At 44.6% G+C, this 27,304-nt stretch overlaps 1 protein-coding gene across 1 annotated transcript; it reads left to right on the top strand.

Annotated features, from left to right (window-relative positions):
• Positions 1-1,402: 1,402 nt before the first annotated feature.
• Positions 1,403-27,304, top strand: STX10 (syntaxin 10). Its single transcript, XM_077470416.1, has 8 exons — positions 1,403-1,895; positions 14,527-14,696; positions 14,977-15,071; positions 18,509-18,571; positions 18,650-18,757; positions 23,726-23,832; positions 23,930-24,024; positions 27,057-27,304. Exons 1-8 carry the CDS (start codon positions 1,861-1,863, stop codon positions 27,134-27,136), a joined length of 753 nt encoding a protein of 250 aa, XP_077326542.1. The 5' UTR covers positions 1,403-1,860; the 3' UTR covers positions 27,137-27,304.

Here is a 27,304-nt window from a genome sequence, read left to right as displayed (position 1 = left end):
ACATTGAAGCTCGCGGATAGGGATGAGGACACTGAACATTGAAGCTCGCGGATAGGGATGAGGACACTGAACATTGAAGCTCGCGGATAGGGATGAGGACACTGAACATTGAAGCAGGGGGATAGGGATGAGGACACTGAACATTGAAGCTCGGGGATAAGGATGAGGACCCTGAACATTGAAGCAGGGGGATAAGGATGAGGACACTGAACATTGAAGCTCGCGGATAGGGATGAGGACACTGAACATTGAAGCAGGGGGATAGGGATGAGGACACTGAACATTGAAGCTCGGGGATAAGGATGAGGACCCTGAACATTGAAGCAGGGGGATAAGGATGAGGACACTGAACATTGAAGCTCGCGGATAGGGATGAGGACACTGAACATTGAAGCTCAGGGATAAGGATGAGGACACTGAACATTGAAGCACAGGGATAAGGATGAGGACACTGAACATTTAAAGCTTGCGGATAGGGATGAGGACACTGAATATTGAAGCACAGGGATAAGGATGAGGACACTGAACATTGAAGCTTGCGGATCGGGATGAGGACACTGAACATTGAAGCATGGGGATAGGGATGAGGACACTGAACATTGAAGCACAGGGATAAGGATGAGGACACTGAACATTGAAGCTCGCGGATAGGGATGAGGACACTGAACATTGAAGCATGGGGATAGGGATGAGGACACTGAACATTGAAGCACAGGGATAAGGATGAGGACACTGAACATTGAAGCTCGCGGATAGGGATGAGGACACTGAACATTGAAGCATGGGGATAGGGATGGACACTGAACATTGAAGCTCGGGGATAAGGATGAGGACACTGAACATTGAAGCACGGGGATAAGGATGGACACTGAACATTGAAGCATGGGGATAGGGATGAGGACACTGAACATTGAAGCATGTAGCTCAGGATAGGCACTACAAGTCCCAGCAATGCAAAACCTACTAGGTAACAAGGGAAGTATTAGTGTTGTAACGAACGGCCCAGTGTTTGTGTTGTGTGTAACTTCACTTCCGTAACATTATGTGATGGTTTCGCTGAACTGTATTGCCGAAACTATGTTGGAACGCACGGCGCAAGTGTTTGGAACGCATCGCGCATGCGCAGTACGCAACAACGTGGCCCGTGTTTGTGTTGTGTGTAACATCACTTCCGTAACATTATGTGATGGTTTCGCTGAACTGTATTGCCGAAACTATGTTGGAACGCACGGCGCGAGCGTTTGGAGCGCATCGCGCATGCGCAGTACGCAACAACGTCACTTCCGCACCATCCTGTGATAGGCATCAAACTGTGACACTACAGCGGACCAATCACCGCGCAGAAGGGCGGGTAGGGAGAGAAGAACTACAACTCCCATGATGCTTAGCGCCAGAACCGGAAACACGTGTAACGAGGAAGAGTTGACAAGTGGGAGAGGGGCGCTGGAAGTTTGGTGGGGGGGAAGTAGAGAGTGTGGTGGTCTGTGCGGGGTAATTGTAGAGCGGAGGGAAGATGTAGCAGCGTCAGATCGCTCATAGACAGTCCACTGCATGGAGAGCCGATAGAGAGCGCTGCCCACTCCTCTCCAGTGTACACTGCGCTGTCTGGGTGGATTATGAACACATTGCTGTGAATAGGGGAGGGTCGCGCTGCTCTTTTATATGTGCCAAAGAATTAGCTGACATTTGCTGCCTCACACTGTGCCTTGTTTATACACAAAGGGGCCATATTTATTATATCTATTATCATTATTACTGGGAGGATCACGTGTACAGGAACATGGGAAGTGTGTAAAGTTTATAGACATTATTGGAGACTGACAATAGAGTAACAGAAGAGGAGAGAGAAGACCGCTCAGCATGTCTGTGGAGGATCCATTCTCTGTGGTAAGAGGGTGAGTACATTTATTTTATCTATTTCAGGTACTTGTATAATGCCGTCAATTTACGCAGCACTTTACATATACATTGTAAATTCATCAGTCCCTACCCTCAAGGAGCTTACAATCTAAGGTCCCTAACTCACATTCATCCACACATACACTAGGGCCAATTTAGGCAGGATCCGATTAACCTACCAGCATGTCTTTAGAGTGTAGGAGGAAACCGGAGTGCCCGGAGGAAACCCACACAGGCACATGCAAACTCCAGGCAGATGGTGTCGTGGTCAGGATTTGAACCAGCGACCCTTTTGCTGCTGGGTGAAAGTGCTATCCACTACACCACTGTGACATCACTGCCTGTTTACCCACTAGAGACCAGTGACATCACTGAGATGACAACACAGCCTATTCATTCACTAAAGACCAGTAACATCACTAAAACCTTCATATTCATGAGAACACAGCCTATCCATTCACTAGAGGCCTAAGGAATCACAGCCTATTCATCCACCAGAGACCAGTGACATCACTGAGACCTTCATATTCCTGAGAACACAGCCTATCCATTCACTAGAGGCCCTTGCCATCACCGAGACCCTTCATATTCACCTTCAACACAGCCTATCCATCACCTAGAGACCAAAGGAATCATAGCCTATTCATCCACCAGAGACCAGTGACATCACTGAGACCTTCATATTCAGGAGAAGACGGCCTATCCATTCAATAGAGACCAGTGGCATCGCTGAGACCTTGAACACAGCCTATCCATCCCCTAGAGACCAATGGAATCACAGCCTAGTCATCCACCAGAGACCGGTGACATCACAGAGATGGCAACACAGCCTATCCATCTGCTAGAGACCAATGAAATTACAGCCTATCCATCCGCCAGAGACCAGTGACATCAGAGACCTTCATATTCAGGAGAACACAGCCTATCCATTCACTAGAGACCAGTGACATCACTGAGACCTTCAACACAGCCTATCCATCTCCTAGAGACCAATGGAATAACAGCCTAGTCATCCACCAGAGACCGGTGACATCACAGAGATGGCAACACAGCCTATCCATCCGCTAGAGACCAGTGACATCATAGAGACCTTCATATTCAGGAGAACACAGCCTATTCATTTACTAGAGACAAGTGACATCACTGAGACCTTCATATTCACCTTCAACACAGCCTATCCATCCGCTAGAGACCAATGAAATTACAGCCTATCCATCCGCCAGAGACCAGTGACATCAGAGACCTTCATATTCAGGAGAACGCAGCCTATCCATTCACTAGAGACCAGTGACATCACTGAGACCTTCAACACAGCCTATCCATCCCCTAGAGACCAATGGAATAACAGCCTAGTCATCCACCAGAGACCGGTGACATCACAGAGATGGCAACACAGCCTATCCATCCGCTAGAGACCAGTGACATAGAGACCTTCATATTCAGGAGAACACAGCCTATTCATTTACTAGAGACAAGTGACATCACTGAGACCTTCATATTCACCTTCAACACAGCCTATCCATCCCCTAGAGACCAATGACATCACAGCCTAGTCATCCACCAGAGACATCCCTGAGACCTTCATGTTTATGAGAACTTCGCTCAACCATTCATTAGAGACCAATAACATCACTTAGACCTTTCATATTCCTGAGAACACAACCTATCCATTCCCTAGAGACATCCCTGAGACCCTTCGTATTCATGAGAACACGACTCATCAATTCACTACAGACCAGTGACATCACACAGTGTTACATTCAGCTACTAAAATGACTAAACCATTTTAGCCAACTAAATGAATATTTTAGTCAACGAAAATACGACTAAAACAAATGAGATGACTAAAATCTGATTAAAACTTAAATGTAATTTTAGTCAAAAGATTAAAATGGGACTAAAACTAAAATAAAGACTAATGCCGCGTACACACGATCGGCCTTTCCGGCAGACTTGGTCCAGCGGACTGGAATCTGTCAGGCAATTCGATCGTGTGTGGGCTCCAGCAGACTTTTTCCCTAATCGTCTTTCAGGACAGCCACTATGAGAGATAGACTCCTCCTCTTCCTCTGGAAACACTGCGCCAGCCCATAAATTCTTACTTCCCCTGCCGGACCTCAGTTATTAGTGTTTCCTCCGGCGGGGAGACACTGTGCAAGGAACCAGGCCGATCAGCTGGGGAGGCTGTGGCCGTTTTTTCGTTAATAGAACCCGGTTGAAAGAAGCAGGGGCTTCGTTTGGAAAAAGCTGGGTTCAAACCGTTCGAAACCAACGTACGCGTGTCGGACGGGTCGAACGGTTTACTTACCTCACCAGGTACTGCCACCCCTTCCGAGTCGAGCGCGGCTTCAGGTCGTGGGGGACTCCTATCGCGTCTACAGGGACGCAGCTGGCAAGCCGTTCGGAAGATTTCCCTGTACAGGGGTACAGTCCGCCCCTTTTTTTCTCTGAACCGAGCGGGCCGAACGACGGGCGACGTCGTATCCGGCGGAAACGAAGGCTTGACCTCGAAATACGACCGACTTCCGGTTCCGGGTCGTGAAGCTGATAGGAGGTCCGGGCACAAGCTGGAGATGAGTTCAGAACGTGCACAGGCAACGTGGAACTCTGTAGTAAGCAGCCACCTGCAGTCATGTCGGAAGCTGAGGCTCAAACGACAGACTCTATCTCCAGCATTCCTAAGGTAAGAGCGCCCTGGGGAGGGGTTCTCTCTATCTAGGATCCCCCCACCCCAATGTATGGTTCTATCATGGGTGGGGGGGCAGACCCCCTGGGTGGCCAGGGGGGAAGGGAGGCTCAGATCCCTTCGTTTTTACGATTAATAATGGAGTTGAAAAGATTTAAATCTCAAATAGTTTTCTTACAGGAAACTCATTTTAAAAAGGATAGGATCCCTTGGAGTAAAGATCACTATTTCCCCTGGGTATATCATAGCACCTCACAGAACTCGAAATCTTGTGGGGTATCTATTTTAATAGCAAGACAGACACCATGGAAGGAACAAGGGGTATACATGGATGAGGAAGGTCGCCTCCTGATAGTAAAAGGTACATTGGGCTGCCAAAAAGTGACATTGGTAAATATATATCTGCCAAATGAAAACCAAGTAACCTCTCTAGAAATCTATTTACAGATTATTCAACAACATAAAGAGGGAATACTAGTGTTAGGAGGCGACCTAAATATGGCTTTGGATCCAATAAAAGACACATCAAAAGGCTCGTCTCATCTATCTTATGTCAAATTAAGGAAAGTAAAGAGAATGATGCAAGAATTGCAGCTGATCGACAGCTGGAGGGCTGTTCACACACAGAGCAGAGATTATACTTTTTTCTCGGCAAAATATAAATCTTACTCTAGAATTGACTATATTTTAATCTCCCAGAATGTGATTACATCCCTAGTGGAAGCCTCAATTGGCCTATTTACACTATCAGACCACGCCCCGACGAGTTGTGTGATTGAATTAGGGGAAGCTGAACCAAGGGAATGGCAATGGAAGTTAAATGAAACATTACTAAAGGATAGTGAATATAAGGTAAAATTAGAACAAGAACTGGATGTTTTTTTTGCAACAAATAAAGTAGGAGAAACAACACCTTTTTGTATATGGGAAGCACATAAATGTGTCATGAGAGGAATATTTATATCCATGGGAGCACATAGAAAACGCAGAATGAATGAAACGATTGATAACTTGCTTAAAGAGATTAGGGAACTAGAAACAGTACATAAAAAATCACAAGCACAACTAGTAGAACAGAAATTAGAGGGTCTGCGTGAAAAATTAAATCTCCAATTAATAGATAAAGCGAAAGCAAAGCTAACTCGAGGGAAACGGAGATTCTATGAATTTGGGAATAAACCAGGGAGACTGTTGGCAAACGCCCTCAGAGAAAGCACAACTAGGAATTCAATTACACAAATTAAGACACAGAGAGATGAAATGGTTAATACATCGGAGAAAATTGCTCAGGTATTCAAAGAATACTATGAGAAGCTATATCAGTTGGAAAAGAAGTCTACGTTGGCAGAGGAGTTAAAAAAAGGAGAGATCGCTAGAGAATATATTGAAAGGACAGAAATGCCAAAAATAACAGAGGAAATGGCCAGAGAAATAGATGTACCAATCACTCTAGAGGAAGTTGCAAAAGTATTAAAAATATTGAAATTAGGTAAATCACCAGGTCCAGATGGATTTACTTTGTCATATTATAGAATGTTCGCGGAGAAATTGGCTCCGAGATTCGTGGAAGCTTATAATTCAATACGGGAAGGGAAGCAAATTCCAACAGAAACGTTACTGGCGCATATAACAGTAATACCGAAAGAAGGAAAGGATCCCTCTCAGTGTCCCAGCTACCGACCTATTTCGTTGTTGAATGTGGACCTTAAATTGTTCACAAAAATATTAGCCATGAGATTGATAAATTTGATACCGGAACTAATACACCCAGATCAAGTGGGATTCGTCCCAGGGAGAGAAGGAAGAGAAAATACGCAACGAGTGGTGAACACAATTTACCTGGTACAAAAATTGCATAAGTCAATGGTGATAGTATCTGCGGATGCAGAAAAAGCGTTTGATCGGGTGGATTGGATATTCTTAAAAGCAGTACTACAACATATAGGCCTGGGGGAGGGGATGCTGAGATGGATCCTAAACTTATATTCAAAACCAAGTGCTAGGGTGAAAGTGAATGACAGACTATCAGAGCCATTCTCCATTTTAAATGGAACACGCCAGGGATGTCCCCTCTCACCCCTGATATTCATTTTGACAATAGAACCTTTTTTAAGGAAAATACGTGCCAATGTGGATATCAGGGGGGTAAAAATAAAAAATGAGGATCAGAAGTTGGCAGCTTATGCAGATGATTTGATCTTTTTTGTAACGTCCCCAATTACATCTCTCCCATCTTTACTAATGGAGCTACGAGAATATGGGAAAATATCCAACTTTAGAATAAACTATGGAAAATCGGAGGCAATGGGAGTAGAGATGGATTCGCCTCAGTTGCAAGCAGTGTCCACGCAATTTGATTTTAGATGGACGAATTCATATATAAGTTACTTAGGAACAAAAATGTCAAAAAATCTAAATGAACTGTTTGAACTTAATTATATCCCACTGGTAAGACAGATCAAAAGTGATCTTCAAAAATGGGACAAAGAGATTTTTACATGGTTCGGGAGAACCAATATTATTAAGATGAATGTGATGCCCAGACTGTTATACATAATTCAAACTATACCAATTAAGATCCCTACAAGTTTGTTTAAGGATCTTAGATCAAGATTTATGAAGTTCATCTGGGCTGGGAAACCAGCAAGAGTACGCCGAGATATTTTAGTACTCCCCAAAGGAAAAGGAGGGATAGGACTTCCAGATCCAATAAAATACCAGGAGGCCTCACACTTAACTAGAGTAGTGGAATGGTGTAGGCTTAAAAACGAAAAACCGTGGATACAGACAGAACAAGCAGCGACAGATATCCCATTGGAAGGATTAGTGTGGATTCCAGATACAGAAATACCAATGGGATTGAGAAAACATCCAATACTAGGGGAGACATTACGAATAACTAAAAGAGTATTCAGGAAAACATCTATTTCAAGAACTCCCAGTCCGCTCCTTCCTATCCTTGGTACCCCAGCATTTCTACCGGGAATGACAGATCCAAAGTTTAAAACAATACAAGATAGAGGTATGAGTAGAATTTGTCATTTCTCGGTAGGCAACCGGTTAATGACTAAAAAAGATATTGAAAAAGGAATGACATTAGGACTAGACCCTTTCAGAATGAGGCAATTAGAAGCCTTTATTAGATCTAAATCAAAGGTATACGTAGAAATAAGGGCATTGACTGAGTTTGAAGAGATCTGTTTGAAAGGAGAGGAACTGAGACATCTGATGTCTTATTTTTATAGTATGTTAATAGAACAGGAGACTTCACAAGATTTGCCCTTTTTACAGGCTTGGGAAAGAGATTTAGGGACTACGTTTTCCCCAGAACAAAAGGATAAGATGCTGTTGTTTAATCAAAAGGCCTCGATGGCAAGCAGATATCAAGAAGGGGGATACAAGATCCTTACTAGGTGGTATAGAACACCAAAAGTGTTACATCAAATTTACCCCCAGACATCAGAGACATGTTGGAGATGTCATGGAGCAGAAGGAACATTATTACATATATTTTGGGAATGTCCAAAAATTAGAGTGTTCTGGGAGATGGTAGCCGATACTATTGTAAGGATTACAGGAATTGACCTGGGAGATAAACCGGCAACTTTTCTGCTGCTGGACATCCCAATGGCAATAGAAAGATTCAAAAATTCTTTGCTGAGACATTTATTGATAGCAGCAAGGGCATGTATCCCGGTTCTGTGGAAAAAAAGCAACCCTCCAGCTAGAGCACAGTGGTTTCAGAGAATTGCAGAAATCCAACAAATGGAAAATTTAACAATGACAATGAGAGATCAAGACGAGAAATATCAGAAGATCTGGGCTCCATATCTAAATTATAGAGAAAGTATGATGTGAAACATTTCGAAATATGATAGAGCAGGCGGGTGGTGGTGGTGGTGGGGGGGGGGGGGGAGTGAGGGGGGGGATTATAGTGAAAATTCAAACTTTTTTTTTTTTTTTTTTCATTTTTTTTTTTTTTTTTTTTTTTTTTCTTGTTTGTATATTTATCTATTTATTTCTCTGGGAGGGAAGGGTGAGGGAGGGGGGAGGATGACATGGAATGGAGGTATGGATTGAAATATTATAAGACTGTTATAGCTGTTAAAGAAGTTGTAGATGTAAAACGAAATGTAATGTGAAATCTATGGAAAGAAAAGATGAAAAAATAAAGAATTTATAAAAAAAAAAAGATCCCTTCGTTTTAAAAAAGGGTCTAGTGCACTCCCAGGGTTGTATCCCGAGCTTTTGTTTGACTTTGTCTTTTTCTGTTTTTTTCTTTTTTCCTTTTTTTTTTTGAAAGCTACGGAAAAAACTAGGTCTACGCATAGCTCTAAAAAGAAGTGTGCCTCCTGTAGGGACATTTTAGGGGAATCTTGGACCAAAGTGTTGTTCCCACGGGTCCATCTCCCCAGGATACAACCCCACCTCTAGCACAGAGTTCTGCTCCAGTCCAACCTGCTAGTACAGGGGGGACAGAGGTTGCAGGCCCTTCAGGGACAGGTAGGGAACTTCCAGATAGTTCCTCTTCCGATTCCCAGGAGGGCTCCGAGGGGGAGGACCAGGACGGGTCCAGGAAAGCCTCCAGATATAAGTTATCCCTTATGAGGTAGGGACCTCTTAAAGGCAATTTATACAACCCTCAGTATCCAGACGGATAAAAAGCCCCTAACCCTGCATGACCAAATGTATTCAGGTTTAGGGGAGCCAAAAAGAAGGGTGTTTCCAGTACACAAAGTTTTAATGGAAACAGTTTAAAAAGGGATCCGGGAAAACCCTTTTTATCTAGATCCCTCAAAAGAAGGTTCCCATTTTCAGAGGACCCGGCATGCCTTTGGAATAAAAGTCCCAAATTGGATGCCGCGTTCTCCCAGGTCTCCAGACACACAGATTTGGTGTTTGAAGACATGGGGGCCTTGGCAGATGTCATGGACAAAGGGATTGACTCTCTGCTTAAAAAGACGTGGGACTCGGCTATCGGCAATTTAAAGCCTGAAATGGCTGTTACAGTTGTGGCTCGCAGTTTAGAGCACTGGCTCTCACAGATCCAACAACATATTGAAACCATTCTGTCATCCTTCCCTACTATGCTGCGAAGGATCACTTACATAGCTGATGCCTCTGCTGAGTCCGTCCGCATGTCGGGCAGAACGGCGGCTCTAGCCAATTCGGCCAGAAGGGCCCTCTGGTTAAAAACATGGCCAGGGGATAATGCCTCCAAGATAAAGCTATGTGGGATACCCCTGACGGGGGACCTCCTGTTTGGCCCAGGGCTAGAGACGGTTCTAGACCGGACAGCGGACAGGAAAAAGTCCTTTCCGCTCAAACGGAAAACCCCCGTACCAACAAAAAAGAGGTTTCCTCCGCAGGGGCGTAGGGAAACCTCTAAACCAGGGGGGGAAAAAAGAGAACCTGGCCCCAAAAAGGCAGGGGCAGAGGAGGGGCGATTTTTCGCCCTCCTATCCAGCCCCGTAAAACCCAGTGACTTTCCAGCTACAGGGGGAGGAAGACTGGGGGCTTTTTCTTCCACAGTGGGAGACAATATCCCCCAATCAATTTATTTTAGGGGTAGTAAGAAGGGGGTACCTCTTGGAATGCCTAAGACCACCCCCTCAAAGGCTCCTTGTCACGCATCTACCCAGGTGCATGAAGGCCGAGGCCTTGCTAGAAGCTCTGAGGGAATTGGAGAATCAGGATGTTATTCTCAGGGTCCCAAAAGCAGAGGGAAGGGGGTTTTTTTCTCACATCTTCATAGTGAAAAAACCCTCGGAAGTTCAGGTTGTTTCTGAACTTAAAGCCCCTGAACGCTTCAGTGACATACAAAAGATCCCGCATGGAATCGATCTTTTCAGTAAAGGCGCTTCTGCCCCACAACTGTTTCATGGTATCCCTGGACCTAAGGGACGCGTATTTACACATCCCTATAGCGGAAGCCTCGCAGAGGTTTCTACGCCTTGCCATAGATCTGGGCGGAGAAACAATACACTTTCAGTTTCAGGCCCTGCAATTTCGGGCTATCCTCTGCATCCCGCATATTTACCAAAGTCCTGGCAGAAGCCATGGCCTTTCTTCGGCTCCAGGGGATATGTATAATTGCCTACCTGGATGACCTGCTTTTATTTTGCAGCATCCCCAACACAGTTGGTCAGGGATCTCGATCTAACCAAAGGGGTCCTTACAGACCTAGGGTGGCTTCTGAACTTGGAAAAGTCCAGCCTGATCCCCTCACAACAGATCTCCTATCTAGGTTTCCTGTTGGACTCAACACTGTTGAGAGTTTTTTCTACCAAGAGAAAAGGTACAAAAACTGGACAGTGCGGTGGCCTCTCTTCAGAGCAACCAGCTGGTTTCCATAAGGGTTCTGATGTCAGTACTGGATCTCCTTACATCCACCCTTCCAGCAGTGCAGTGGGCAGGGCCACACTTTCGTCCCCTACAGTCCTTCATCCTAGGGGTGTGGGACCACAGTCAGGAGGCCCTAGACACCCTAGTTCATATTCCACACCAGGTAAGGAGATCCCCCCCATTGGTGGAGGAAAGTGACAAATCTGTCGCAAGGTCGTCTGTGGCTCATCCCGATTTCTCGGATAGTAACCACAGACGCAAATGGAAAAGGTTGGGGGGCACATTTGGGTTCCCTTCTAGCCCAGGGCACCGGGGGGGACGGCGAGTTGACTCGATCGTCCAACTAGAAAGAATTAAGGGCAGTGGGACTAGCCCTCAAATTCTTCAAAAAAGAGCTCCGGGGTCACCACATTCAGGTGCGGTCGGACAACTCTTCCGTAGTGGCCTATTTGAACAAACGGTGGCACGAGAAGCGGAACCCTGTTGTTTTTAGCGACAGAGATCCTGTCCTGGGCCGAAACCTACCCCCTTTCGCTCTCAGCAGTTTTTCTGAGGGGAGAGAAAAACGTGGTAGCAGACTTTTCTCAGCCGAAAAAGGCAGAGGGAGGACGATTGGGTTCTCAACCAGGAGGTCTTCAATCTCATAATAAGGAGATGGGGGTCTCCGGAGGTGGACCTGTTCGCGTCCAGAAACAATGCAAAAACCCCCTGTTTTTTCTCCCTAAAAAAGGGAGAAGGAGCCTTAGGGGTGGACGTTTTGAGCCAGAATTGGCACTTCAGAACTTGCTATGCCTTTCCACCTCCAGCGTTGTTGCCAGCAGTTCTGAGAAAGTTTCAGATGGAAAGCACATCTCTGATTCTGGTGGCTCCACATTGGCCCAAGAGAGCATGGTTCTCAATGCTAAAGCAGTTGGCGGTAGAACCTCCCTTACTCTTGCCCCCTCATGGACGATCTTCTCTCTCAGGGGCCAGTCCTCTGCCCACAGGTACGCCAGTGGAAGTTAGCGGCCTGGCTACTGAGGAGGGTTAATTAAAATCTAAGGGATTTCACAGAAATTAGTTTCTACCCTCCTGGACAGTAGAAAAAAAAAAAGGAAACTCGCCAGATCTATGAAAAGGTCTGCTTACGTTTCAACTAGTGGTGCGCAGAGAACTCTTTCCCAGTACGGAGCTCCTCCGCGGTGTGGGAATTTTTAGTGTGGGGCAGATAAGGGCTTATCCATTAGTACCCTTAGGGGTCAAGTATCAGCCCTCAGTGTTTATTTAGAGGATCATTTGGCTGCCAACCCATGGGTAGTCAGGTCCTTTAGGGCCCCGTCCAGACAGAGAAGGGCCTGTCCTTTCCCAGATGGGATTGATCTTTAGTTTTGCAGAGCTTAACTGGACCCCCCTTTGAGCCTTTAAAGGAGTGTCTTCTGAGAGGGCTTACTCTGAAGACAGTGTTTCTGGTAGCAGTGACAACTGCTAGGAGGGTCAGTGAGATGGAGGCCTTATCACTCAGGGCTCCCTTTGGCGTTATTTTTCCGGATCGGATAGTCTTAAACCGATCCAGCCTTTTTGCCGAAGGTGGTATCCAGCTTTCATAGAAGCCAGGAAATTGTTTTTGCCCTCTTTTGGTCCCAATCCCTCCGGTGAGAAGGAACTAAAATTCCATTATTGGATGTTAGGAGATGTATCCTACACTATCTGGAACTGACCAAGTCATTTAGAAGGTCAGTTTCCTTATTTATTTTGTTTTCCGGGGCCAGGGAAGGTTGTAAGGCGTCCCGGCGCACTATTGCTAGGTGGCTCAGAGTAGCCATCGAGCAGGCTTATTTAGTTGCAGGGAAAGAAATCCCAGTGGGTATTAAAGCACACTCCACTAGAGCTATGGCAGCCTCCCAGGCAGAAAGAGCGGGAGCAACGCCAGAGCAGATTTGCAGAGCAGCAACATGGTTCAGCTATTCCACTTTTGTAAAGCACTACAGAGTGGATTTGGTGTCGGCAGGTGAGCAAACCTTTGGGCGGAAGGTTTTGCAAGCTGTAGTCCCACCCTAACTGTTAAGTGCTCGCTTATCCTCTCATAGTGGCTGTCCTGAAAGACGATTAGGGAAAATTAGAGTTACGCTTACCGGTAACGTCTTTTCCAGTAGTCTTTCAGGACAGCCCTAGTTCCCACCCGAAAATTGGGGGGTGTCTTACAAAAGACCAGAGCGCAGCAAGATAATGGTATTTGATAAATATGTTATTAATGTGTTCTTGTGTCTCCCCAGCTGGCCGGAGGTATTCTCGATATAAACTGAGGTCCGGCAGGGGAAGTAAGAATTTATGGGCTGGCGCAGTGTTTCCAGAGGAAGAGGAGGAGTCTATCTCTCATAGTGGCTGTCCTGAAAGACTACTGGAAAAGACGTTACCGGTAAGCGTAACTCTAATTTTTTTTTTTTTTTTCCTCAAAAGTCAGACGGACCTAGAAATAAAACATGTTTCAAACTTATCCGGACTCAAGATCGGGAAAACTGTTCGTCTGTGTGCTAGTCCGATGGAGCAAATACGACGCAAGGGCAGCTGGCTATTGAACTTCCTTGTTTAGTCCCGTTTACATCATAACGTTCAAAACAAATAGGCTTTCGCACAGACTTAGTCCAGTCGTGTGTGTGTGTGTGTGTGTGTGTGTGGCCAAGTCCATTTCGTTCAGAAAGTCATTCGGGAAGACCGTCAGATCTAGTGCGTCAAAGCCCAGTCGTGTGTATACGGCATAAGACTAAACTAAATTTGACTTAAAAATTAACACTGGTCTGTAGTGCATGTTCATACATCAATGCCATAATAAATAACATATTACATTTTTCACTCCAGCAATATGAGTTTGGAAATTGTAGAGAAATGTTACATAATGCATTACAATTCAATTACACCTATTAGATTTTAGACATCTAAAATTAGTTTTAGTTGACTAAATTGTACTGGAGATTTTAGTCGACTAAAACAATTGCAGGAGACTAAAATGGGACTAAAACTAAAATGCCATTTTAGTCCTAAGACTGAAACTAAATCGAAATTTTCTGCCAAAATTAATACTGACCCCACTGAGATGACAACACAGCCTACCCATCCACTAGAGACCAGTGACATCACTGAGATAACCCAGCCTACCCATCCACTAGAGACCAGTGACATCACTGAGATAACACAGCCTACCCATCCACTAGAGACCAGTGACATCACGGAGACTATTCATATTCATGAGAAAACAGTCTATCCATTCACTGGAGACCTCCATATTCATGAGATCACAGCTCATCCATTCACTAGAGATATTAATGAGACATTAAGGGCAAAGTGATAGTGTCTGCTGATATCCCACCCTCCCATGTGACAGTACTTGGACCTGAGTGGCCTTTTGCCCGGCCGAAGCACTGGAGGCAGAAACCACTTTAGGCCCCAACACTGGAGCTTACTATGGGAAGATTGCAGCAGAAGTTGGCAAGGATTGGTGGAGGGGACACTATATCGAGAGATACTGTCACTTTGCCAGAACGTCCAGGTGACAGGTTCTTGTTCTAGTATATTGTATCTCTTTTGACAGTCCTTTCAATTATAAATGTTTTCCTTCACAGGGAGGTACAGAAGTCACTAAATACCAGCCGTGGCCTCTATCAGCGCTGGTGTGAGCTCCTACAAGAAGGCAATGTGACCAGCGCTGAAGAGTTTGATTGGACAACTAACGAGCTCAGAAATTCCCTAAGGAGCATAGAATGGGATCTGGAAGATTTAGAAGAGACCATCAGTATCCTAACTGGAAAACCGTGTTGTAGCCATGTTGGGCTGTGTGCATTAAAATTGCATTTACCTTGGTAACCTGATTACAGCGGTTATTTTTGTGGGGCTCAGTAGGGAATGAAAGGAAATATTTATGTTCTGTAAAGGAACGGACAGTTTTATAGGCAAGACCAGGTGTCTTTCTGTGGTGTAACATAGTATTCCTTGTTAAATACCGTTTTGTTGTCACCTTTCCCATCATATCCCAGAATTCTTTCTCTTCTCTTCTTCCTTAACTCCTATCATGGACATCGTTGAAGCGAACACGAAAAAGTTTAAGATTACGGAAGCAGAGCTGAGTGAAAGAAAGAACTTTGTGGAGAAGACGAGAAGTTCACTTAAGGTGACACATATGAGGTCCACTCTTATGATTTGTTTTTTTAAATTGGTATTCTACAATAAGTTTATGGCAGCATGACAACTTATGTACCTCTTAGTCTTAAAAAAAAAAAAAAAATGCTATAACATACAACAGAGTTCTTTATTTTTTTTGTGCATCTCTTATACGTTCCTGATTGGGTAATGGGAACCTGGCACATCTCAGATCACTGCCACCCATATCTGCACCCCCTTGCTTGACAGCTGCCTGGACAACTCAACTTCTTATGTAGAATTCAGAAGTCAGTGTTATAGTGAAGTTTTTATGGTTTTACTGCAGCAATGATGTGACCTCTCCCCAACCGCCAATCAATCCAGGGCAAGAGTAGCTTTTTATAATTTTATTGATATTGTTGGCATTGACTAAAGAGACCATTGTCTGCAAGAAAAGAATTGTGTTGCAATGTTATAAAAGCTCCACAAATTATATGGAAATGGATCTCCTTTATTTTACCATCCAGGTCATATTTTATGTAATTCTGATATGTCTTGCATCATTGTACTGGGCGCAGAGGAGGCCTGGATGTCTTCTCATTTAAGCTGATCTCCAGGTTTCATTAAAAATGATTGTAAAGTCTTGTGTTTTTATTGGGAAAAAAAAACAAACATTTTATACTTACCTGCTCTGTGCAGTGGATTTGCACAGAGAAGCCACGTCCCTCCTCTGTGCTCCTGGTCCCTCCCTTCTGTCGAGTGCCCCCACAGCAAGCAGCTTGCTATGGGGGCACCAAAGCCGAGTCACAGCTACATGTGTCCATTCAGACACAGCCCCGACTCCACCCCCTCTCTCCTAATTGGCTGACTGACTTTGACACTGGTGCCTGCTGCTGTGTCAGCCAATCAGGACGGGAGATCTTCGGATGGCCGAGACACTCGTGAACCTCGCTGGACAGGGAGGGGGCTCAGGTAAGTATTAGGGGGGGCGGCTTCACATAGAAGGCCTTTTATCTTAGTGCATAGAATGCATTAAGATAAAACTTTGACTTTACAACTCCTTTTAACTTTAAATAGTTCTTTTGGACCAAGCTAGTCCAAACAAACGACTTCACTACCAGTTGCAGTGTCTGGTAGCACTGTATAAACTGTGTTTTGCCTCAGCTGCATATACTGTGTTCTGACAGCGGGATGAAAACATCCTTTTCTGTTCCTGGAACAAAATAGAGATGGGCTGAATGTTGCAAAGTCATTCACAGGGAGCTTTTTCTTCTGTGAATGAAGACAAAGCTTTGTCCAACTGGCTGAGGCAAAGAGGCGGGCTGATGATGCTACATTCTATGCATTAAGGTAAAAGGCCTTCTCTGTGCAGCAGCCCCCCTAATGCTGCGTACACACGACTGGACTTTCTGGCAGATTAGGTCTGATGGGATCAGTCCGTTGGGTGGGCTAGTCTGATTTTTTTATTTAGAAAAAAATCAGACGGACCTAGAAATAGAACATGTTTCAAATCTATCCAACGGACTAAAAAAATCAGGAAACCGTTCGTCTGTGTGCTAGTCTGACAGACCAAATACGACGCAAGGGCAGCTATTGGCTACTGGCTATTGAACTTCCTTGTTTAGTCCCATTTACGTCATCCCATTCAAAATGAACGGACTTGGTCCATTCATGTGTGGCCAAATCTGTTCGTTCAGAAATTCCGTTGGACCTCTGCCGAAAGACCGTCAGACCTAGTCCGTCAAAGTCCGTTTGTGTGTACGCGGCATAATACTTACCTGAGGTCCCTCTCTGTCCAGTGATGTCCACGAGTGTCTCGGCCATCCAAGAGTCTCCTTCCTGCTTGGCTGAGACACAGCAAAGGCACCATTGGCACCTGCTGCTGTTAAATCAAAGTCAGCTAGCCAATCAGGGGAGAGAGGGGACGGGGCCAAATCGGGGCTCCGTGTCTGAATGGACACAGGGCTGTGAGTTGGCTCAGGTGCCCCAAAAGCAAGGTGCTTGCTGTGGGGACACTGAACAGGAGGGAGGGGCCAGGAGCTCCAGCCAGGGACCCGACAAGAGGATTTGGGCTGCTCTGTGCAAAACCTTTACAGAGCGGGTAAGTATAACACGTTTGTTATTTTTATAGGGGGGGGGGGGGGAATTAATATCTACACCTGGTGATGGTTTGAGCTAAAGCTTATTTGGCCGTACTTCTGTGGATCACAGGAATGCAGTTCGTTCTGCACTCCTGTGATCTGTTTTCAACAGGCTGAAGTCTGCTGTGCTGATGTCACATTGGTGGGCACAGGCAAGATCGCAACACTGGGGTCAGGATCCGCTTACATGCCTGGACCGGCACCTGGCCCAGCCTCTCGGTGAGCCTGCCGCTCCTGCCCCTTTGACAGCCCAGCACTCCAGTGAGCGTGGGGGGGGGGGAAATGGTTGGGCCAGCGCAGAGAACGGTAACTGACAGTCACCAGCTCTCTGCTCGGGGAGCTGTGAGAACTGAGCAATCTGCAGTGTTCGATTGCTTGCTTTTCAGTGTTAGAGCCAGCAGGGGACAGATGCTGCATTGGACTGATGCAGCATCGACTTGGGTAAGTATAAATCTGCAAAACCCCCATACTTCTCTTTTAACCCCTCCTAATACCCTCTTAGAGATTCTGGTGCCAAAAGCACCTTGTTGGGGTTCTGACCTTCCTCCCACTTCCCAGTGCCAGTGCTGGCAAGCTAAGCATCGGTACCAACTCCTCCTACTTCAGTCTAATGTAGTGGGAATCTCTTGGGGATAGTGAGGTTGCTTCCTCTCAGGACAGGAAGTGATGGGAAATATATTGGGAACAGTAAGTGAGGTTGCTTCTTCTCAGGACAGGAAGTGATGGGAAATATATTGGGAACAGTAAGTGAGGTTGCTTCTTCTCAGGGCAGTAAGTGAGGTTGTTTCCTCTCAGGACAGGAAGTGATGGGAAATCTCTTGGGAAGAGTAAAGCCTAGCTGGCTATATGAATTTCATCCAGGATCCTCTCCAGATCGGAAGTGAGGGGAAAAATCTCCACAATTGGGGCACAAAAATGAAAACCTGGCACATTGACTACCTCCATCCGTGTCCAAAACTAAAAAAACAAAAATGAATGGACTTTGGCCATAAATGAAAACTCCAGGCAAATATAAAACATTGGGAACTTGGCAGTGCGATAATGTTGAGCTGCAGCCCTGTGAGCAGGAAGGTGAGGCTGTAAGTTGTGGTTTAATCTGCTGATGCCCTCCAGGTATGTTCTATGGCAAGATGCCTGGATCACAAGACTGGTAGAACAGAATGAAGAATATTTTGTATTTCAGCCCTTTATTAAGCTGTTCTGCTAGCAAGGCATGCTGATACTTGTTGTTCCTGTGTTAAGAGATTGTTGATTTGGATGCCTGTTTGCTGATCCTTGTGGTATAACATCTGTTGCTCTTCTCTTTTATCAAATTGATCTTTTGAAGGAAATGAGGGATCACATCTCCAGCCCCCGAGTTCAGGCCTTCACAGAGAGAAAGAACAGAGAGGTAGCGACCTTTCCTTCTCTTTGTTCCCATTTGTCAGCTTCACCCTCATGTCTGACCTGCAAACATTCTGTGTCCTAGGCGCTGGGTGTCTCTCGGCCTACGGCTTCAGATCACTTTTCCCGCCTTGATGACGATCTTATATCGGGGAACTCTCGTTACATAGAGGACCAGCAAGCACAACAACAGGTGAGCATTGCACTTGAAGATATTACTTTAGTATTTGCATGTCCAGCATGCTGTCCAGGTGCACCTGTACCCTGATGGGAAAAGCACAATTCTGTCTAGTGGCAGCAGAATAGTGGTAGGAAATTGTCTATTGCTATGGGGTGCAGCTTTTTTTTTTTGTTTTGTAAAGCAGATTACAGGCCTCCTTTCTTTCCTGGCCCAACTTTCAGCCCGCTCTACCCCAAATTCCTGGCTCTAGTTTGGTTCTTCCAGCCATTGTGTTTATTTTATTTCATAATGAGATTTAGTGTGATAGAGATATAGATATATACAGTTGTGCTCATAAGTTTACATACCCTGGCAGAATTTGATTTCTTGCCCATTTTTCAGAGAATATGAATGTTAACACAAACTTTTCTTTCACTCATGATTAGTGTTTGGCAGAAGCCATTTATTTATCAATCAACTGTGTTTACTCTTTTTTTTAAATCATAATGACAACAGAAACTACCCAAATGACCCTGATAAAAAGTTTACATACCCCAGTTCTTAATACCTTATATTGCCCCCTTTAACATCAATGACAGCTTGAAGTCTTTTGTGGTATTTGTGGATGAGGCTCTTTATCTTCTCAGATGGTAAAGCTGCCCATTCCTCTTGGCAAGAAGCCTCCAGTTGCTGTAAATTCTTGGGCTGTCTTGCATGAACTGCATGTTTGAGATCTCTCCAGAGTGGCTCAATGATATTGAGGTCAGGAGACTGAGATGGCTTCTCCAGAACCTTCACTTTATTCTGCTGTAACCAATGACAGGTCTACTTGGCCTTGTGTTTTGGATCATTATCATGTTGGAATGTCCAAGTACCTCCCATGCGCAGCTTCCTGGCTGATGAATGCAAATGTTCCTCCTGTATTTTTTGATCACATACTGCATTCATTTTGCTGTCATATTAGACCAAATCTCCTGTGCCTTTGTAGCTCACACATCCCCCAAAACATCAGCGATCCACCTCCGTGTTTCACAGTAGGAATGGTGTACCTTTCATCATAGGCCTTGTTGACTCCACTGCAAATGTAGTGTTTATGGTTGTGGCCAAAAAGCTCAACTTTGGTCTCATCAATCCAAATGACTTTGTACCAGAAGGTTTGAGGCTTGTCTCTGTGCTGTTTGGCGTATTGTAAGTGGCATACTTTGTGGCATTTGCGTAGTAATGTCTTTCTTCTGGTGACTCGACCATGCAGCCCATCTTTCTTCAAGTACCTCCTTATTGTGCATCTTGAAACAACCACACCACACGTTTTTCAGAGAGTCCTGTACTTCACCTGAAGTTATTTTTGTTTTTTTCTTTGCATCCCAAACAATTTTCCTGGCAGTTGTGGCTGACATTTTAGTTGGTTTACCTGTCCATGGTTTGGTTTCAACAGAACCCCTCATTTTCCACTTCATGATTGGGGTTTGAACTCTACCGATTGGCATTCCTAATTCCTTGGATATATTTTTATATCCCTTTCCTGTTTTATACAATTCAGCTACCTTTTCCCGAAGATCCTTTTGGCAATCATTTTGCTTTCCCCATGACTCAGAATCCAGAAACGTCAGTGCAGCACTGGATGAAAGATGCAAGGGTCTGTCAGGAGTCCAGAAACTCATTGACCTTTTACACACACACACACACACACACACACACACACACACACACACACACACACACACACACACACACACACACACACCCCCATCACAGGTGAGGAGGGTTACCTTTTTATAGCCATTCAAACCCCTTTGTGTCGACTTGTGTACATGTTATCAGGCCAAAATCACCAGGATATATAAATGTTTGATCAGAGCCATTTGTGTGGTTTCTGTTTCCATTATGATTTAAAGAGAATAAACAGAGTTGATTGATAATGGCTTCAGCCAAATGCTAACCATGAGTGAAAGCAATGTTTTTGTGTTCTAAATCATATTCTCTGAAAAATGGCCAAGTAATCATAAACTCTGCCAGGGTATGTAAACTTATGAGCACAACTGTGTGTGTGTGTGTATATCAAATCCAAGCCATAGCACTATTCTTAGCCCAGTATATTGCAACCTCAAATGTATCTGAACAAAGATGTATGTAAAGCAAAAACAATATTTTTGGAATGTAAAAAGCATAAAACCCCTGTTATTACTGGGCGTGTTCTGTAAGGGAAGTTACTCTTTCAGTTCCCATTTGAGATATGGAACATGAAGTGAGAGTCTCTAGAAATCAGAGGAATTTCCCTCCTAAAGTGAAACTAAACTGATCTCCTCTCCTGGGTCTAGCTCTCTCACTGGCATCTTCTCTCCTGGGTGCCAGTGGGCATCTTTATTGGCTGGTGCAGGATGCTGTAACTCCAGCGCATGCACAGTAGTCAGTCAACCTAACGCAGTGCCAGCAATGTAAGCTCAGTTTACATGCCTCAGAAGACTGCGAGTAGACAGGTAGGTGTATTTCATCACAGACAAGACATTTGCATGTCTCTCCTTTTTGAGAATAACCTGCGTGCTCACAGTCTGATAGTTGTCCCTATTGTAAGGTTTACCCTCGCCTATTCTGATAGCGACTCTAAAGTTAAGGATTTGCCCTCATAGCCTGTGTTGTAGCCATGGTTAAAAGTGGGTTTAATCCTTAACTATTATATCCAAAATTAATTTAACGATTAATTGTGCAGCTTTACACTGGAGACATTGCATTATCCAACACAGGGGATGGCCAGAAAATAATTATGATAGCAGCAGGAGGGGAGGGGCTGGGAAGGAAAGAGGGGAGAGCAGATGACAGGCATGTAAACTGATGGTGTCAGGGCTCGGCAGCCATGATAAAATGTGGTCAGTTTACAGCGGCGGGGTCAGAAACTGGCAGAATCAGCCAGCTATTTTGGGTGTTACAGGGGGCCAAATTACACAGCACAAGCACTGTGCTGTTCTTCATGCTTTTTAAAGGGAACAGGATACATTTTTTTTATTTAGGGTAACAAATGCTCTATCATAGGGTGGTGTTCTGTAGTGCACAGAGAGCATGGCCCTTTAAAACATCAGTTATCTTATCACTAGAATTCTGGCTGGACAAACTGATTTCTTTGCACTTTCTGAAGACCGATAACCTCACACATTCAGTGGTATGTATGTGTGTGTGTGTGTGTATATATATATATATATATAGATATAGATATAGATATACAGTGCCTACAAGTAGTATTCAACCCCCTGCAGATTTAGCAGGTTTACACATTCGGAATTAACTTGGCATTGTGACATTTGGACTGTAGATCAGCCTGGAAGTGTGAAATGCACTGCAGCAAAAAAGAATGTTATTTCTTTGTTTAATTTTTTTTTAAATAGTGAAAAGTTTATTCAGAGGGTCAATTATTATTCAACCCCTCAATTCAACAGAATTCTGTTTGGTTCCCCTAAAGTATTAAGAAGTAGTTCAGGCACAAAGAACAATGAGCTTCACATGTTTGGATTAATTATCTGTTTTTCCAGCCTTTTCTGACTATTTAAGACCCTCCCCAAACTTGTGAACAGCACTTATACATGGTCAACATGGGAAAGACAAAGGAGCATTCCAAGGCCATCAGGGACAAGATCGTGGAGGGTCACAAGGCTGGCAAGGGGTACAAAACCCTTTCCAAGGAGTTGGGCCTACCTGTCTCCACTGTTGGGAGCATCATCCAGAAGTGGAAGGCTTATGGAACTACTGTTAGCCTTCCACGGGCTGGACAGCCTTTGAAAGTTTCCTCCCGTGCCGAGGCCAGGCTTGTCCGAAGAGTCAAGGCTAACCCAAGGACAACAAGGAAGGAGCTCCGGGAAGATCTCATGGCAGTGGGGACATTGGTTTCAGTCAATACCATAAGTAACGTACTCCACCGCAATGGTCTCCGTTCCAGACGAGCCCGTAAGGTACCTTTACTTTCAAAGCGTCATGTCAAGGCTCGTCTACAGTTTGCTCATGATCACTTGGAGGACTCTGAGACAGACTGGTTCAAGGTTCTCTGGTCTGATGAGACCAAGATCGAGATCTTTGGTGCCAATCACACACGTGACGTTTGGAGACTGGATGGCACTGCATACGACCCAATGAATACCATCCCTACAGTCAAGCATGGTGGTGGCAGCATCATGCTGTGGGGCTGCTTCTCAGCCAAGGGGCCTGGCCATCTGGTCCGCATCCATGGGAAGATGGATAGCACGGCCTACCTGGAGATTTTGGCCAAGAACCTCCGCTCCTCCATCAAGGACCTTAAGATGGGTCGTCATTTCATCTTCCAACAAGACAACGACCCAAAGCACACAGCCAAGAAAACCAAGGCCTGGTTCAAGAGGGAAAAAATCAAGGTGTTGCAGTGGCCTAGTCAGTCTCCTGACCTTAACCCATTTGAAAACTTGTGGAAGGAGCTCAAGATTAAAGTCCACATGAGACACCCAAAGAACCTAGATAACTTGGAGAAGATCTGCATGGAGGAGTGGGCCAAGATAACTCCAGAGACCTGTGCCGGCCTGATCAGGTCTTATAAAAGACGATTATTAGCTGTAATTGCAAACAAGGGTTATTCCACAAAATATTAAACCTAGGGGTTGAATAATAATTGACCCACACTTTTATGTTTAAAATGTATTAAAATTTAACTGAGCAACATAACTTTTTGGTTTGTAAGATTTATGCATCTGTTAATAAATCCTGCTCTTGTTTAAAGTTTGAAGGCGCTAACTTATTTGCATCTTATCAAACCTGCTAAATCTGCAGGGGGTTGAATACTACTTGTAGTCACTGTAGATCTATCTCAAAATATATCTATCTATATCACACACGGAGAAGTTTATTATTAAACCTTGTAGAATGACTCCTGGGCTTAATTCTCCACCTTCTGGTCACGTACAGAAGAGATCTGTCTGGAATATTGTGTCAAGGCTACAGTATAGTTAATTGCAAGGGGACCTAAGTGAAGCCATTTTGTCTCTTCAGCTGATCATAGATACGCAGGACACTGAGTTGGAGCTGGTGTCGGGCAGTATTCGAGTGTTGAAGGACATGTCAGGCCGTATCGGAGATGAACTAGATGAGCAGGCTGTGTGAGTCATGTTGTCCCCCCCATTATAAACGCATGACATGGTCTTGAATTTTGATGTTTGACTTGTGCATAACATTTTTTTTTAAACTTTTCCTCAGTATGCTTGATGATTTTTCCCATGAGATGGACAACACACAGGGTCGCATGGACTCTGTACTGAAGAGACTGGCCAAAGTATCCCATATGACCAGCGGTAAGCTTCTTGTTGGCGAATACTTTATTAATCCCAATGGGAAATTATTAATAGGAAGGCGTGTATATGCTGTAATGCCTGCAACACACGGGTGGTATTCTTAGTTAAAGCGGGAGTCCACTCAAAAAAATAAATTAAAAGCCAGCAGTTACAAATACTGCAGCTGCTGACTTTTAATAAATGGACACTCACCTGTCCAGGGTGCCCGTGATGTTGGCAGCCGAAGCCGGTGAATCTCTCGGCTGCTGCCATCATCCTCGGTGAGGGAATCAGGAAATGAAGTGTTGCGGCTTCATTTCCTGGTTCCCTGCTGTGCTGGAGAAGGGGAGGGTTCCAAAAAGCAGAGGTTCAATTTTTGTGTGACCTCTGGTTTAACTGCCAGTCCTCACTGTGAGGGTCTTTCATCCAGTGCTGGCCATGGTCTCTTTGCTGCTCTGATTCTATTTCCACGGGTAGGCAGCCTTAAGGCCCATATGCACGATCAGACTTTTTGACGACAACCATGCAAATTAGCTGTTTTAAGGCAACATCGGACCGTGTGTCCACTTTCATCTGATCTGCCAGCGATGGATGAACGTAGGGCCTTCCATCTGCTTTCAGTGGATTGGACCAGGTCAGATGTCAGTGAACATGTCACAGCTGACATCTGTTGCTCCATAGACTAGCATGGAGTGCCCATTCAGGTCCGCATGTGTCCTGAACGGTCCAATGGTGTGAGAGGGGCCTAATATCTGTCCTGTGGACAGATTCTCCCACCTGAGCTGTGGATCTCTGTAGCTCCTCCAGAGTTACCATGGGCCTCTTGGCTGCTTCTCTGATTAATGCTCTCCTTGCCCGGCCTGTCAGTTTAGGTGGACGGTCATGTCCTAGTGGGTTTGCAGTTGTGCCATACTCTTTCTGTTTTTGGATGATGGCTTGAATAGTGCTCCGTGCTCTGTGAGATGTTCAAAGCTTGGGAGCTTGTGTTTTATTTTTTATATAAACTAACCCTGCTTTAAACTTTTCCACAACTTTATCCCTGACATGTCTGGTGTGTGCCTTGGCTTTCATGATGCTGTTTGTTCACTAAGGTTCTCTAACAAACCTCTGAGGATCACGCAGTTGCTACAGATTTACCTGCTGCGCATCTATGATGCAAATCTCCTGTTCCACCACATCCTAAAGGTGCACTAATTCAGTGGTCGTCAACCCTGTCCTCTGGGCCCACTAACAGGCCAGGTTTTATGTATTACCCTGGGGAGATGCAGACTGAAATAATCACAGGTGATATAATTTGCTGCTCAGTGATTGCAGTATTCTAGTTATCTTGCAAACCTGGCTTGTTAGTGGGTCCTGAGGACAGGAGTTGATGACCACTGCTCTATTGGATGAGATCTGGTGACTGTGGAGGCCATTGGGGTACAGTGATCTCATTGTCATGTTCAAGAAACCAGTGGTGAGATGATTGGAGCTTTGTGACATGGTGCATTATCCTGCTGGAAGGAGCCACCAGAAGATGGGTACATTGTAGTCATAAAGTGATGGACATGGTCGGGAACAATACTCAATTGGTAATAAGGGACCAAAAGTGTGCCAAGAAAATATCCCCCACCCCATTACAACACCAGCCTGAACCATTGATACAAGACGGGATTGGATCCATGCCTTCATGTTTATGCCAAATTCTGACCCAACCATCTGAATGTTGCAGCTGAAATTGAGACTCATCAGACCAGGCAACGTTTTTCCAATCTTCTATTGTCCAAGTTTGGTGAGCCTGTGTGACTTGTAGCCTCAGTTTCCTGTTCTTAGCTGACAGGAGTGGCACCCAGCGTGGTCTTCTTCTCCTTCTCTTATAGCTGCTGCCTTAACATATGCGTTATAGGTGGAGTTGGCGCTGCTAGCGTAAAAAGTGCTCTAATGTGTCATAGTTATCATACACAAATATACCAGGAAAAAGCATAAACAAACCTAAAAAAACAACAACCCTACAACAAAGCTACAGATTTAAACTTGTAAGCAACAAGTGACAGAAAAAGGCTTGGTCTTTAAGGCTACAGTCCCACCTGAGCATTTTCAGCTTGTAAAACTCCAGAAAAAAAAAAAACGCCCAACAAGCAGAATCCCATTCATTTCAATAATACCTGTTCACATCTGAGCGTTTTGTCACCTGCAGCAAAATGCCTGAAGCTCAAAAAAAAGTACATGAGCTTCTTTTTAGGCAGATTACAGCCTGTTTTCTGCTTTTTACATTGGCGACCTTGTTGACCTGTACAAAATCGTGGCAAAAACGCCCAACTTTCTGCCTGGGGAAAAAAAAAATACGCTCAGGTGTGAATGCAGCCGAAGTGGTTAAGCTGCCCTCATTTACAGACTGAAGTTCATCCCTTTGATCTAACTTGAACCAAACGATACAATGTTTATTATCTCAGCGCTGAACAATGTTGTGATAAACTTTGCCGGCTTTTTTTAAATTTTTATTATGGACCGCTCTGAGCAGAGAATAGCTCTGCACTTGTTACATGAATCGTGGAAATGCCAGATTAAGATCATAGGGGATGGGGTTAATGTGAGATTGCAATTTTTTTGACTATTAATAGCACAGCTCTAGTATCTTCTGCAATAAACGAAACCTACGTGCCTGCTCGGTATTCTGTACGTGCAGCTGTTTACATTCCTGCACAGTACCAGGATGCCTGCGCTCCTTGTGCATGCGCGGGAGTGACGTCATCCCACACTGGCCAATCGAGATGGCCAAAGACTGACATCTGAAAGAATCCATGGAGAAGATTCTGATACTGGCAAGGGAGACTGGGTGTGGGAACGTTGAAGCAAAGATAAGTATTAGGCGTGTATGACTGTATGTCCAATTTAAAGCAGAACTAATGTCGCTATCCTCAACATAAATGTTTTGAACACTCAAGCTTGCACGGTTCATATGCTGTCAAAATAAGTTTATCTCAATATTTTGCATCCTTTTAAAAGGAGAAATACTGGTTTAGGGAATTAAGCAGCAATAACACATTTTTATTTTTCTCCCCTCTCTCTTACAGACCGGCGGCAGTGGTGCGCAATCATAGTTTTGGTGGCTGCTCTCCTTATTTTGCTGATCGTGCTCCTTTCACAAAAATGATAGTATTGGCCCCACGTGACCCTGTATATGGCGGTTTACAAGTTACAAATTGTTATTACAGGTCAATTGCTTCCCATTGGACAGGGACTCTCCCACAGCACTGCTACATACCAGCGGACATACACAGTAATTAATAAAATATTATTATTATTTTTTTAATCTGATAAA

Source organism: Lithobates pipiens, unplaced genomic scaffold, assembly GCF_037356315.1.
Source record: "Lithobates pipiens isolate NorthernLeopardFrog02 unplaced genomic scaffold, aLitPip1_a1.2 Scaffold_8, whole genome shotgun sequence".
NCBI lineage: Eukaryota > Metazoa > Chordata > Amphibia > Anura > Ranidae > Lithobates > Lithobates pipiens.
Note: the sequence above shows the minus strand (reverse complement) of the source record. Positions and strands in the feature narration are given on the sequence as shown.